This window comes from Myxine glutinosa, chromosome 5, assembly GCF_964187855.1.
Source record: "Myxine glutinosa chromosome 5, kmMyxGlut1.1, whole genome shotgun sequence".
NCBI classification, from domain to species: domain Eukaryota; kingdom Metazoa; phylum Chordata; class Myxini; order Myxiniformes; family Myxinidae; genus Myxine; species Myxine glutinosa.
The window spans coordinates 69,782,901-69,798,626 of NC_136265.1; the positions used below are offsets into that span (position 1 = coordinate 69,782,901).

Here is a 15,726-nt window from a genome sequence, read left to right on the forward strand (position 1 = left end):
AGCATTTTATAGGCCAGTTCTGATGATTTTTTTTACCAGGTATTAGGTCTATGGGCATATAAGTAGATTAACCAGGGTGTTTTGAGTGACTTGAAGTCAAGGTCAAATAGTAATGGTCAATTTCAAAGCCTGTTTGGTTTCATATTGGGCCACAGAAGACACGACACGGAAATATCAAATCTCAAATTTAATGCAAACACTTACAAAAGAGGTAATATAGCGAGCACTTTACTATTCTACAAATTTATGCTACAATTGTTAATAGATGTTGTACTGATATTAGTTTATGAGTCTATACTGGCATCATCACCATCCTCATCACCCTCATCTTCTATGTTTGATCTCTTGGTCAGTGGATTGAGACACAGTTGGCCAGCTTCACAGGCACAGAACACTGTGCAACCGATGAGGCTACATTTGCAATTTCCACCCTTACAAGCAGATTTTTCACATCCACACCGTACCATTTCAAGGATCTCATCAGGGGCCAGTTTTGTTCCTTGTGTGATGGTGCAGGGTTTCAGGACAGAGCCGTCTTGCTCCCATCCATGGTCCTTTGGACTGAGTTGTGGTGGTATGCCGGACATGGCTGTCAGCCAGTGCGCCACTTGGTAGTGCGCTCTCTTGATATTTTCTGTTACTGCTTCAGTTGTAGGTGGTAGACTACACAACTTGATAAATGTGCCAGCTCCTGTTTTATTCTTCCACATTTTGAGGCGGCACTCGGTCATTGATTTACATTCAGCATATGTCGTGCCAAAGCAGGCAATCAGGAAGGCAGTTGCTGAGCTGCAGATCTCAGTAAGATTGGCTTGAGGATCGCCAACGATGGACAAACTCTGTGGGTCAATTGTTTGAAGGGCCTGAGTGCCACCTTTTTACCTATGTTGTAGGTTGCTGCGACAGTATCAATCCCTGTTAACGCATGCATTACAAGAATGGCCCTTGCCCTGTCCTTGTTCTTCTCGGCAGTGGCTCTTAGATCTACAATCGAACGATCTGCACGAGGAGAGCTCATGAATAGAGGACTTTTTGTGGGAGACATAGAAATGGAGGAGAAGAATGAATACATCTGTGTCATCTGAGATAACTTGAACGCTCTCCCCCATCGCACACCGTGATATGGCATGTTGAACGAGGATGGGATCAGCTTCTTCATGGCTTGATGAGAGATCTGTACGCTCCCGACATATCCCCATCATAATCTCTAGAGGCACATCACCTACACCTGCGAGAGTCAAACTATGTCCATTCTGTGTGGCGGGTTTGTAGAAGTCAGGATCCAGCAGGGCTTCAGCAACCATTCTGTTTAGCTGCATCTTGTTTTTGCAGACACCAAGGATTGCACTCTTAGGTGGTGTGGGCATGTCTGGTTTAAGTATGTGGATTCGGCTGGTTCCCTGCTTCTCCTGTCGGAGCAGGCGACAGTATGCCTTTGTACTGTTATCAAAATATCTATCAAAGACAAACACGACATTTCCAGCCACCAATGCCTGCTTGACAAAGACCTTGAGTGCATCGATATACAACTGGAGTGCACCAGTTGGCCAGTTAATGGTCCACAGCAGAGCAGACACATCGTACACAGCAGTGTCAGCAGTAGAGATTGAACGCTTTGAAGTAGTGATTTGGAGAGCAGTTTTCAGGTTTGATTTTTGTGATACTCGCATCATTCCAGTTGAGTCGAATAGCGCCGGAGGATAGGCAGCAAGCTCCGTGCTCAGACAGGCATCTATGGGTAATGATCGGTTGTTTGACATCAGACCTATGATCCTCGCATAGATCATTTCCTGATCATACAACTTCTTGCCACCCAATGTTACATGTTTCTTCTTGTCATGCATAGTTACAATGGGCTTTGATAATTTATCATAGAAACCTGAAGGCCAGCTCTTCCTGAACTCTTTAACCATTGTTTGGCCAATGTCCACAGCATTGTGTGCATTTATGTCTTCATGTGCCATCTCACCTGTGACAATGTTCAATAGTTTACCATTTGGATGTTGGTCGGGATCCAGTGGATCAATAGCTAATGCAAGAGTCCTCTGTATACTCGCCCTGTCCTCCTTATCAGCTGCAATTCTCTTTGCTGATTCCTCTTTGTGAAATTTAGCTATGGGAGGCTCATTATCTGACATTCTGTTGAGACTTGCACAGACCTCGCCACAAATGGCAAAGCTGAGTGCCCACTTTGTCATCTGAGTATCATTTACAGCAAGGCCTGTAGCTCCTCCTGGCCCATGGCCGAGACGCATATATGTGGACTCTATGAACTGATCTGTGAAAATTGAGTTGTTGAACCCCGGGATGAGACGAAGACCACAGTCATTCTTGAGCTCTTTCAGGCGTTCTGCAGGGAGCGACTCCATGTGGTGGATGGAGAACGAGCCATATCTCAGGTAATTGTAACAGCCTGCAGCTGCAAAATAAGGCAACATAGCTTTTACTGCTGCCAGCTGAAGTGGGAAGTCTTGCTCATGCGCTCCTCGAACGAATGCAGTCATAATAAACATTCCTTTTATCAGAGTGTCACTCCACAGCTTTGTGGTCTTGCTGCGTTTAGACCGTTCATTGAGGCAGTTGAGTAGGTCAACTATGCTTATTATTCCTGGATTCTGCTGTAGAAGATTCTGGAGCATTTCCTCTGTAAGCATTCGTAGAGCCCTGAAATTTTGAGGGTACTTTTTCCCACTCATCATTTTGTCCACGCTGCCAAATGTTGCAGAAAAAATTGATTTCAGGGCAAGAGAGAGGATGATGCAAACGGCATGAATAAAAGCCATGAGAGTGTGCATACCACCAAGTAGAGGGATGGTATTCCTGAAGTAAGAAGGAGAATGAAACAGTATGTCTACCGTGACCTTGTATAGTTGCTGATCTACAGTAAATATTAGGACCTTCTGTCCCGTCCCTGATTCGCTGATCAGAGTGAGGCCTTTCTCGATTGCTGTTAGTATAGTTGAGGGGGATGCAGGAACTTTGTCGATCAAAGGGAGGTAGACCAATTTTGCCTTGGGTTTAATCACCATACCCGATTTCCGAGCTAGTTGTGTATTGTACCCACTCCACTCTGGACATGATTCAACTGTCAGTATGTCCTTCATGAATTGGTAGTCCAGTTCATCGCAGCGCTGAACGGATATTACCTGGGAACAGAGGAATGAAAGGGGTAGAATTTGATATAAGGCTTTGTCTGGTGGCATAGGAGGGTTCTTTGGGCCATCATATAGGATCCCAGGCACTTCAAAGTCCACAGATTTGTGCCGGTCCTCTATTTTCTGGCGTAAAATGGTTTGACGTTCCCCTGCAACTGGGTCTGAGCTGACAGAGTCCTCAGTTTGAGCAAGGACCATGGCCAAAGAATGGCAGAGTTTATTACAGTTTTGAGATGAGATCTCACAGTCAAAATTGTCTGCACAGCAGTGGATCAGACTGTCTCCATTAAACCTAAATTCCTCCATTTCTTCTGCCACTGCAACAGCTGCTGAGTATTTAAACAATGTCACCTCATCATAGGAACAGCACACACCAAACTTATGTAGAAGAGTTGTAAGACTTTTATTTCTCCCCATTGCCACTCCAAGAGAAATCTGGAGATCAGTTGGAGACTTGTGGACCATTCCGGAAATCATATTACTAATCATGAGGGCAGGCAGAGAATCACTTAACTTTCCACTCACTTTCTCAAGCAGACTCAGTAGTGTTTCACTGACTGATTCACGAACGATATCAACATCTATGTTGACTGTGTAGGTATTCCTCTTCTTCTTGGATGTGAAAGTCTCTTTTAGTATTTTCTGTGCAACTTTAGACAGGGCTGCCTCAATTCCATCGTCGTCATCATCGCGCTTCAGAATATGTAATAACTTGGTTGTTTCAGATGCAAATGCAACAATACTGGCGAGACCTGGTGAAGACAGAACTATTATAGCATCTTTGAAATAATTATTTATCTTCTGTATGAGAATGTTTCTCTGTGTGATTGTAGTACCTCCGCTGTCTTCGTACTCCTGTTGCAGTTCAACTGAATTCCACATCTTTGCCTTATTAGCAGACATTGTATCTGCCAGAGAAAGGAAAGATGGGTCTTCGGGTGCCTTGCTGTCGATGTTGTTGAAGTTGTACAGGAAATTGGTTTTACACGCACGATGATACCTTGCATCAGCTGCATGAAGATCAGACTCAATCATAGAATCTATTCTTGTCTTGACCACATGCCCTAGTCTGTCATTTCTTTCACAGCATTTTGCGCAAATAACCTTTGTCAACTCTCTGCCATGCTTGTCAACATCAGTACGTACAAGACATGCAGGTTTGCGACGATTGCGTGGAACTTTAGCGTCATACTCACATGGTAATGTACAAATTGTAGGATTCGCACAAAAAATACAATGTATCTTGAAATCAAACTTGACACCACTCTCATCTACGGGAGCATCTGATCTCAACTGTTTGGCATGTCGAGCTTCAGTTAACTCCTCATCTCTACGCCTTTTTTCTACTCTATCTACAAGTAATTTAGAAGTATATAAAGATGCACACTTTCTGTGAATCTTTATTGAATAGTCACTCTCCAGCTGTTGGTGTAGCCCGTCACCTCTTCGTTTACTGGCTGACCGAATACTGTCAATTCGGGTTTCAGTGACGCTGACTTGGAAATCATCCCCAGCTGCTCTGCACTGACCGACTCTCCCAAATGTGCATTCCATATTAGAGGACCGAAAGAGTAGAAAAAATATATATAATGAAATCAGTAAAATCATATCCGCTTTTAAGCAATGCATCATCAACTAAGAGTCTGTAACATATTTACAGGCGGAGTTAAATTTTCAAATTTTGCAAAAACGTGTAACTATATTTTATTTTCTTACAGTTCAAAGTAATTATAAATTTTAGGCATTTTTTAATATTGTTAAATGGCCAATTCTTAAACATTGACCGACATATAAGATACAATAACAAAGATAAAAAGAAAAAAAATAAAAAAAAAATAAAAAAAACCACCTTTAGAGGCCATTTTTCCCCGCAAAGCGGGGGTTGACCTTTTTCGGGAACCGTGGTTGTTGTTTTTTGGTCCCCTTTTTGAAGCAATGTTTTACGGCCGGATGCCCTTCCTGACGCCAACCCTGTTTGTCGCCTTTTAACGACAAACAGGGAATTACCAGTGAACTGGTACTCAATTAGCCGACCTCGGAAGGATGACAGGCTGAGTCAACCCCCCTGGCGTTAATTCAGCAATCGACCGGGATTCGAACCCAGGATCCTTGGTATCCTAAGCCGGCACCCTAGCCGCTAGCCCAACACCAGGGCTTGACCGACATATAAGATACAATAACAAAGATAAATGAGGAATATTTGCATTACTCTTACCTTGTAGAGTCTTGTGACATGCAAATGTGAGAACTTTACATCAAAAATATTATGCATGTACCCAGCCTGTTTGTGATATGATCTAGCAAAATCTGTTCAGGAACCTGGGGATAAAGGGAAAAAACAATTGAAACTGTTGACCAACAACTTTCTGGTAGTATCTATGCTAAATATACATACTATGCGACTCCAACACTCTGCAAAGGAACTTTTGTTTGGTAAAAGATTATACAAACCCATTCATTGATTGATGCCGTTTTTTGTTTCCAGGTTATAAAATGACCTTGACCTCAACACTATGACCTTGGCCATGAATTGCATCAGTGAAGTGGGAAATTAACGCAACACCCTAAAACATAAACTTAAGTAGCAATTGAGTTAATCAAAATTTAAAAATAACTGGCCATGTCATTTTATTGGTTTGGGGGTCAAAATTGACATACACATTGACCTTGTACAAGTGACCTTGACCTTGAAATGCTTCGGTCACCTCACAAATCGATTCAGCAACCAAGGAAACCTATAATTTGATAGTAAAACCAACAAAATCAACCCATTAGTTGCTGAGATGTGCTCGTGGTTGTTTTGCTCGATGCGGGTGGCAGCCATTTTGAAAATACGCAAATTTAAAAAATGCCACTGCCTAAATTTAATGTTATCATCCAGAAATGTTGACTAGGGGTCCCAAGGATGCCAAAAATACAAAAACCTCTATGACCTGTTTTTTGAAGGGGTTCAGTTGGATTTTGCATGTTTTCCCCCTGACTAAATGACCTTGGAATAGAAGAAGATCCCCAGGTGAAACACAAAAATGCGTAAAATAATCGGCAAAGAGTCCTTACGCAGAATAAGACAAATTCTGAAGGCATCCCTCTTTCCAATGAACAAAATCAAAGCTATAAACCAACTTGCAGTTCCAGTATTTCCAATAGAGCTGAGAAATTATAAAGTGGCCGCAATTTGAGATAAACAATGAAACGGAAAACCAAATACTGCATTGGAGTCATCAGAAGGAACCAGAATAAGCAAAGAGCAAAGATGGAGTCATCAGGAAGAACCTGGACAGGATTCTGATTTCAGCCGCTACTCCACAACCCTCAAATCCACTCAGGCGCAGCCAAGTGAATCTTACAGAAGAAATTCTGGAAGAATTCACTTCTCCTAAGATGGATAGACAAAAAAGAGAGAAATAAAGAAGAAGCAAGAATTAGAATGAATAGAGAGTATAAGTTATACATCGTGTTCAAAATAAGAATGTGTAGAAAAACGACTTCATTATCATAAAGCTTCTAATTGACGATGACAATGTTATTGCAGGATATTTCAACGACTACTTTGTAACTACATGTGGTGACCTCGCCAGACATATTCCCATTGAAAATATGAATTTTTATGACGAGATGGATGATCAAAATCGGAACTCAATGTTTATATTTCCTGCTCATTCAACTGAACGTTTCGACATTTTAAAAGACTTCAAAAATCAAAAAAGTTCAGGCTATGATGGTATGAACAATTTCCTTGTTGGAAACATTTTCCATGACATATCTGTTCCATTAACACACATCTTCAATCTATCACTTTTTTTTTTTCTGGAATTGTACCAGATAAAATGAATATTGCTAAAGTCGTTCCTTATTTTCAAAAAGAGCAATCCTTTTGAGCTTTGCAATTATCGCCCAATATCCTTTTTAAATTTATATATGTGGGAATATTACATGCCCAGACCGGGAAGCGAACCCAGGTCCCCTGGAAAACCGTTCCAGTGCTCTGCCATCTGAGCTATCTGGGCGACCCTGACTGAGCAGGCAATTTTCCCACACATGTGATTGGCACTCTCTTTCCGTCAATGCTTCAGGGGCACTCACTATCAACCACAGGAGCACCAACGGCCTGAACACGAGAGGGTCTTCCTCCAATGGGGGGGGGGGGGGGAGGGCAAACCCATGTCCTCTATCATAAACACCACTGGGGGCGTAGTGAAACGATTAGATTAATGAACAGCATTAGATAATTAAATTTATACATGCGGGAAAATTGCATGCCCAGACCAGGAATCAAACCCAGGTCCTTAACCATACCAGTGCTCTGCCATCTGAGCTATCTGGGCGACCCTGACTGAGCACGCAATTTTTCCCAAACATACACTGTTGGCCATAAAGATTGAATAAAATATTTATGACATGATTCCACAGTTTCTTTGGTATTTGACAGTCTACGTGTAAACAAAAGGGTAATTGAGTGATTACATAACGTTTCCCCATTACACAGGTGATATGATAACATTGAAAAAATGTGTATTACGTAATAATTTTTTTTGTTAGGGACTATAAAAGCCCATGCATGTGATATTCTGTCCCTTTCCCTGTTTCAACACTGTTAAACGAGGCTGGTTTTTTTTCGAGTTCCTTGTACCGTTTGCAAGAAAAATCGGTAGAGACGTTCCCTGGGCTATGCCTGGTCCAACGGAACCAGCAATACGCGAGAGAGTGGTAGCACTGCGGCAGAAGGGCTACAAACAGTGATATCGCAGATGTCGTCGGGATATCACAGAGTACAGTCTGTAAGATCCTGAAACGTCAACGTGAGGCGGGGAATGTGCGGCCGCGGAAACCTCCAGGACGTCCAAGATTAACCACGAGACGAGATGATCGCCAACTGTTGAATCTCTGCCGCAGAAACCGGAAAATGCTGACGAGTCGTCTTCGTCGCTTGTGGAGGAGACATCATGGGATCCACATTTCCCGGTCAACCGTTAATCGGAGATTGCTCCAACATGGTTACCGAGCACGACGGTTGACTAAATATCCACGCCTGGCTGTTCGCCACAGAGTTGCTCGTCTTCGCTGGGCTAGGGAGCACAAGGCTTCATCCTGGACACTGGCGACATGTTGTCTTCACGGACGAGAGCCGCTACATCCTTGGCCGTACAGATGGGAGACAACGAGTTCGTCGATTACCCGGGGAGAACCTTCGTGATGACTGCATCCACGAGACGACTCAAGGCGGTGGCGGCTCAGTGATGATATGGGCTGGCATCCATTATGGAGGGAAAACGCCACTGGTGGTTCCGGACGGAAACATCAACGCCGTCGTGTACCGGGATATCTTGGAGTACCACTGCCTTCCACATGCAAGACGAGTGTATGGACACAATTTCCGACTGCAGGACGACAACGCTAGACCGCACAGGGCCGCTGCAGTAATGGCATTCCTTGAGGCAGAGGGCGTGGAGCAGTTGCCATGGCCAGCTTGCTCGCCGGATATGAACCCCATAGAGCATGCATGGGATGCCCTAGGCCGAGCCATCAACGACAGAGATGTTATTCCTCAAACTTTGCAGGAGTTGGCCGACGATCTGAGGGAAGAATGGGATGCTATGCCTGTTGACGTCGTCAACAAGCTAGTGGACAGCATGCCACGACGTCTGCACGCCCTGATTCGTGCCAGGGGTGGACATACCCGCTATTAGTGACTGAGTAACAACAAGGACTCTACTGTGATGCAAATTGATCCATGAAATCACCCCAAAAAATGTTATCTGGAAAACTGACATAGATTAAAAAGAAATGTGTCATGATCCTTAATTTACTGTCTATTGTCGTCATTGTCGTTTTACGCTCAAGACACCAACCGATTAGGACTGATTAATAATTAATAAAAATCACTGTCAAATGTGCGTAAGAGACAGAATAATAAAGAAAAGTGGTTATATGCACCATAAATGCCAATGGTAATTCAGATTGAAATAATGATGCTATGAAAATTTGTTGAGAAAAAAATATTCCATCTTTATGGCCAACAGTGTATGATGAAGGGCTTATGTGCTTGGGCGTAAGAGCTTTCTTTTGTGACACTGTTTGTCTTGCAACATCATATGTGTGGCAGAGCACTGGTGCGGCAGAGCACCGATATAAACCTTATCCAAGGGGGAGGGTGGTTTCAGAAATCTTGATTTATAACTATAAAAGTGTAAATAAATCTGTTTGCTTAAAGAAGTGAAAACTAAATGACCCTTGTTCTTACTGTAGCCAGCAAGTAGTGCTTGCTGCACATATGCTTTTCAGAAATCAGCTTGTATGTACATTTCATCACTTGTCTTTTGACCAAGATAAACTTGTTTTTGCTTAGCTTACCCCAACCAAAGCATTTTATCAGATTCTGTGGCTTGACATTCAGCTGAAACCAAGTGATGGAGATGTGACTAAAAGTCACTGCTCTTTGCTGATAACTGAGGGAATTGTAATGCTACTTCAGAGCTTTTGCATAAGTATGTGGATTGAACCTTGCTGGACCAGAGGCAGGCTGGCTAGGTTACAGCAAGCAAACTTCTCGGCACTTGTGAATACAATAAATGGTCGTTTGAAGTAAAGTGGAACTGTCAGTGAATTTTGTTTGAAGTAAATTGAGTGCTTCCACAACACAAACCCAACACAGCCCATCACCCAAACAACACCATCCCCACTGTGAAGCATATGGTGGTGGAAGCATCATGTTATGGGGATGTTTCTCGTCAGCAGGAATTGGGGCATTTGTCAGGATAGAAGGGAAAATGGATGGAGCAAAATATAGAAAAATCCTGGAGGAAAACCTGCTGCCCTCTGCAAGAATGCTGCAATTGGGACAGAGGTTCACCTTTCAGCTTGACAACGACCCAAAGCACACAGCCAAAGCTACATTGGAGAGGCTAAGGAACAAAAAGATAAATGTCCTTGAGTGGCCCAGTCAGAACCTTGACCTAAATCCAATTGAAAATCTGGCATGATTTGCAGATTTCTGTCCATGAACGCTCTCCACGCAACTTGACTGAGCTTGAACAGTTTTGTGCAGAAGAATGGGAAAATATTGCCCAATCAAGGTGTGCAAAGTTGGTAGAGACCTATACCAACAGACTCACGGCTATAATTGCTATCAAAGGTGCTTCCACCAAGTATTAACTCAGGGGGGTGGACACTTTTCCAACGAAGATATTCTAGTTTTGTATTTTTAATTAATTTTCTGAAAATTGGAGAATTTGTTTTTCACTTGGAAGATGTGGGTTACGATGTGTAAATAAAGGTCGAACAAGTCTGACTTAATGCAATTTAATTCCAGTTTAGTTTCTGGCAATCCTTGACTTCGATTCAGCAACTGAACCAGACAGTGCTGCTCTGGCACACACACCCTGTCTGCTCTTTTTACCCTATAATTTGCCCCAGGTTATGTTCCATCTGCTTGGAAGTCAGCCAACATCACCACATTACATTAAAAATGTGCAAAAACGGATCTTGTTAACGCCAGACCGATCATCTTACTTCCAATCATCAGCAAGGTCATGGAATCGATCATCACAGTTGACATAAAATCATTCCTTTTCTCCAACGACCTCACAGATCATCATTTCAGATTAGGATTATGGAAGGGGTGAGCTGGAAGGGGTGAGCTGTAGGGAGGTGAAAGTATGAGATTAGGGGGGCTGGGAGGGGAGAGTGTGAGATTAGGGGGGCTGAGAGGGGTGAGCTGTGGGAAGGAGAGAGTGTGGGATTAGGGGGGCTGGGAGGGGTTAGCTGCAGGGAGGTGAAAGTATGAGATTAGGGGGGCTGGGGGATGAGCTGCAGGGAGGGGAGAGTGTGAGATTCGGGGGGCTGGCAGGGGTGAGCTGTAGGGAGGTGAAAGTATGAGATTAGGGGGGCTGGGGGATGAGCTGCAGGGAGGGGAGAGTGTGAGATTCGGGGGGCTGGGAGGGGTGAGCTGTAGGGAGGTGAAAGTATGAGAATAGGGGGGCTGGGAGTGGCGAGCTGTAGGGAGGTGAAAGTATGAGATTAGGGGGGCTGGGAGGGGAGAGTGTGAGATTGGGAGGGGTGAGCTGTAGGAAGGGGAGAGTGCGAGATTATGAGGGCTGGGAGGGGTGAGCTGTAGGGAGGTTTAAGTATGAGATTAGGGGGGCTGGGAGTGGTGAGCTGTAGGGAGGGGAGAATGCGAGATTAGGGGGGCTGGAAGGGGTGAGCTGTAGGGAGGGGAGAGTGCAAGATGAGGGGGGCTGGGAGGGTTTAGCTGTAGGGAGAAAAAAAGTATGAGATTAGGGGGGCTGGGAGGAGTGAGCTGTCGGAAGGGGAGAGTGCGAGATTAGGGAGGCTGGGAGGGACGAGCTGTAGGAATGGGAGAGTGCGAGATTAGGGGGGCTGGAAGGAGCCGGACAAGGGTGGAGCTGAGGGGAGGCGGGACCTAAGGACTATGAAAACCCACAAAGACCCATAAAACCGCTTGCTTGTTTGAGCGCTAGCCACTTGGCGATGGCTCTACAAGAAAGTTGGTAACTGAACACACCCTGTAATCACTTCATGGCGACGAGGATAAAAATCTGGAGTTTTTTTTTTTTTTTTGTATACAACATTGAGGCTCGTGAAAGAGCTTCCATTAATCACACAAAAAGTCCAACCGACACATAAAACACAAAATAAGGGGAGCGGTAGACAAGATGGGGAGAGGGGGAAGGACACAAACACAACATTTGAGAGCAGGGACATCGAGAGAAATGTCGGAGGGAGAGGGCTTGGGGGGAGGTGGGAGAGGTATAAAACATATGAACAATGCAAGGACTTCCAGGAAAGAAGTTGGAATTTCAAAAAGAAAAAAAGTATCTGGGGTGAATTGGCAGGGGCAGAAATGATCAAGGTTTTGGATGGGGGAAGATAAGAGATGGTGGTGAACAGCTGTTTTAAAGACCTGGAGGGAGGAGTGGGATTGAAGGGAGTGGGGGAGTTTGTTCCAGATGCAGGAGAAAAGGGGAATGAAAGAGTGAAGGTGAGCAGAGAGCCTAGATTTTCGCAGTTTAACCATAAGAGGGTTGCTGGCAGATCTTGTGCGACCTGTAGGAATATTTGGGGGGGCAGAGCACAGAGAGCGGGGGGAGCAAGGCCGGAGAGGAGTCGGTAGAAGACAGAAATACCACCAACCTGCCTGCGGTGAGTGAGTGAAAGGCCCTCAGAATCAGCTTCATCACGGCAGATTCCAATGATTCTGAAAGCTTTGGTTTCAACAGCCTGAAGCCGAGCTTGGTGTGAGGCAGGAGCACGGGCCCAGAGGGGAGAGCAGTATTCCATTGAGCTGCGGATGAAAGTCTTGTATGTGGTGAGGAGCTCAGGTGTGCCAAGGAAGGACTTCGCACGACGGAGGATGCCCAGTCGGCGACTGGCTTTGGAGGCCAGCTTGGAAATGTGGTTTTCCCAAGAAAGATAATGGCAGATAGTGAGACCCAAAAGCTTGAGCGACAGAACTTCTTGGAGAGGATTGTCGAGAAAGTAGATGGGAGGGTTTCCAGTCGGTCTTTTTGGAGAGACATAGTAAGAGTGGGGGATTTGTCAGGATTGAAAGACATGTTCCACTTGTTTGACCAGTCTGTGATTTTGTCCAGGTCTGCAGAGAGTGAGGAGGCTGCAGACTGCCGATCTGAGGGATGAGGAATGGAGCGGCAGATAGTGGAGTCATCAGCAAAGAGAGAGAGAGGATTTTCCAGAGCGTCGGAGAGATCATTGATGAAGACCAGAAATAGCACAGGGCCTAGAACACTGCCTTGGGGAACTCCAGCCAGAACAGGAAGGGGCGATGAGAGAAATCCATTCATTCATTCATTAATTTGTGATGGGAGAAGTGAGGGGGAAGGGGTCGGGTGGAAGTTTGGAGGGAGGAGGTGTAAAGGGTGAGGTGGGATTCCGGACGGGGTGGGGTGGGAGGAGGGACTCGGCATTGCCTGGCAACGATCGGTACCCGTGCTCGTACATAATAAATAAATGTCTTTTGGTTCAGGAACATCGACATTTTATACAAAATAGAACACATTCATATTTCAATGAAGTATAGTCAGAAATCTCTTATTGTCCCATTTTGGTGTTCAATGTTCAAATACGAGCTGTGGTTCCTCGATTGGGGTTCAATCAGGAATTCTTGTTCGTTCTTTCACAAAACCCGAATATTTGTAACGAAATCCTCGATCTGTGGGGATTCTGCGGACTGGGATTAAACAAAACCCGAATATTTTAAACGAAATCCTCGATGTGTGGCGAATCTGCAGACTGGGATTAAACAAAACCCGATTATTTGCAACGAAATCCTCGATCTGTGGGGAATCTGCGGACTGGGATTAAACAAAACCCGATTATTTGCAACGAAATCCTCGATCTGTTGGGAATCTGTGGACTGGGATTAAACAAAACCCGAATATTTTAAACGAAATCCTCGATGTGTGGCGAATCTGTGGATTGGAATTAAACAAAACCCGAATATTTGCAACGAAATCCTCGATCTGTGGGGAATCTGCGGACTGGGATTAAACAAAACCCGAATATTTTAAACGAAATCCTCGATGTGTGGGGAATCTGTGGACTGGGATTAAACAAAACCCGAATATTTTAAACGAAATCCTCGATGTGTGGCGAATCTGCGGACTGGGATTAAACAAAACCCGAATATTTTAAACGAAATCCTCGATGTGTGGCGAATCTGTGGATTGAAATTAAACAAAACCCGAATATTTGCAACGAAATCCTCTATCTGTGGGGAAGCTGCGGACTGGGATTAAACAAAACCCAGCCTCCTCACTCTCTGCAGACCTTGACAAAATCACAGACTGGGCAAACAAGTGGAACATGTCTTTCAATCCTGACAAATCTCACACTCTTACGATGTCTCTCCGAAAAGACCGACTGGACAACCCTCCCATCCACTTTCTGAATAATCCTCTCCAAGAAGTTCTGTCACTCAAGCTTTTGGGTCTCACTATCTGCCATGATCTTTCCTGGGAAAACCACATTTCAAATCTGGCCTCCAAAGCCAGTCGCCGACTGGGCATCCTCCGTCGTGCGGAGTCCTTCCTTGGCACACCTGAGCTCCTCACCACATACAAGGCTTTCATCCACAGCTCAATGGAATACTGCTCTCCCCTCTGGGCTGGTGCTCCTGCCTCACACCTAGCTCGCCTTCACGCTGTTGAAACTAAAGCATTCGGAATCATTGGAATCTCCTGCGATGAAGCTAACTCCAAGGGCCTCTCACTCACTCACCGCAGGCAGGTTGGTGGTCTTTCCGTCTTCTACCGACTCCTCTCTGGCCTTGCTCCCCCCCAGCTCTCTCTGGGCTCTGTCCCGCAAATATTCCTACAGGTCGCACAAGATCTGCCTGCAACCCTCTTATGGTTAAACTGCCAAAATCAAGACTCTCTGCTCACCTTCACTCCTTCATTCCTCTTTTCTCCCGCCTCTGGAACAAACTCCCTCACTCTCTTCAATCCCACTCCACCCTCCAAGTCTTTAAAACAGCTGTTCACCACCATCTCTTATCTTCCCCCATCCAAAACCTTGATCTTTTCTACCCCCGCTAATTTCACCCCAATTCCACTTTTTTGAAATACCAAGTTCTGTCCAGGAAGTCCTTGGTGTCCTTGTGTTTTATACTTCTCCCACCCCTCCCACCCCCCTTCCCATGCCTCCTCCCCCCGGGCCCTCTCCCTTCCACACATCTCCCTGCTCTCGGATGTTGTGTTTGTGTGCTTCCCCTTCTCTCCCCATCTTGTCTTCCGCTCCCTCTTTTTGGGTATTTTGTTTGTCTGGTTGATTTGTTTGTGAAGTAAATGTTAGCTCTTTCACGAGCCTCGATTCAGTATACAAAAAAAACAAAAACAAAAAACCCGAATATTAATATTTTAAACGAAATCCTCGATGTGTGGCGAATCTGTGGATTGGAATTAAAGAAAATCCGAACTCTGTTCACTCACACTCGCACGTTGCGTGCACTGCACTGTGCGTGACTGTACTACACTGTACTTTACTCTTCATTGTCGCCTACTGTTCGCCATGAATGGGGATGTCTCTTGGGAGGATAACTGGTTGAACTTGAACCCTCCGGATTCCTCGAGTTTCTCCGATGGAAGGAACTTGGTCGGTCCAAGATTCTCACTCGGACTGCAGGTTCAGGATCGCTCGACCTGAGGAGAACGAGTCCGGACACGGTACGTGACGTTCTCTCCATTGATCCCGTCTATTGAGCTGTTATTCGCTTTTTAAAGCCATTTGAGTAATTTCGTTTCATAGTAATTTCGCAAACTCGTCTCCAAGCTGTCGAGAATGGGTTCGAATCCCGACCCAGCTATAAACACAGGCAGGGTGATCGCTTCATCAATGTGCCTCGAATGGACGTTAAAATGGCCGTCCCGTCTGGCAGCATCAGTTGGTGGACGTTAAAGATCCCACGGTGTCCTTCACGAGAGGAAGCGAGATATCGCCGGCATTCTGGACAAATTACAAAATCTGTTGCGTCGCCACCAGCAGAGGGCGGTGAATGAGCGACACAGCCTCCAATGATGCCAATGATGCCACACACCGC

At 45.0% G+C, this 15,726-nt stretch overlaps 1 protein-coding gene across 1 annotated transcript in view; it reads left to right on the plus strand.

Annotated features, from left to right (window-relative positions):
- Window positions 1-4,277: 4,277 nt before the first annotated feature.
- Window positions 4,278-15,726, plus strand: part of LOC144892120 (uncharacterized) — a 93,394-nt gene continuing 81,945 nt past the window's right edge. The window contains exons 1-2 of the mRNA XM_078777336.1: window positions 4,278-4,293; window positions 8,202-8,822. Of these exons, the coding sequence (XP_078633462.1) occupies window positions 4,278-4,293; window positions 8,202-8,822 (637 nt within the window). The remainder of the gene's footprint in view (window positions 4,294-8,201; window positions 8,823-15,726) is intronic.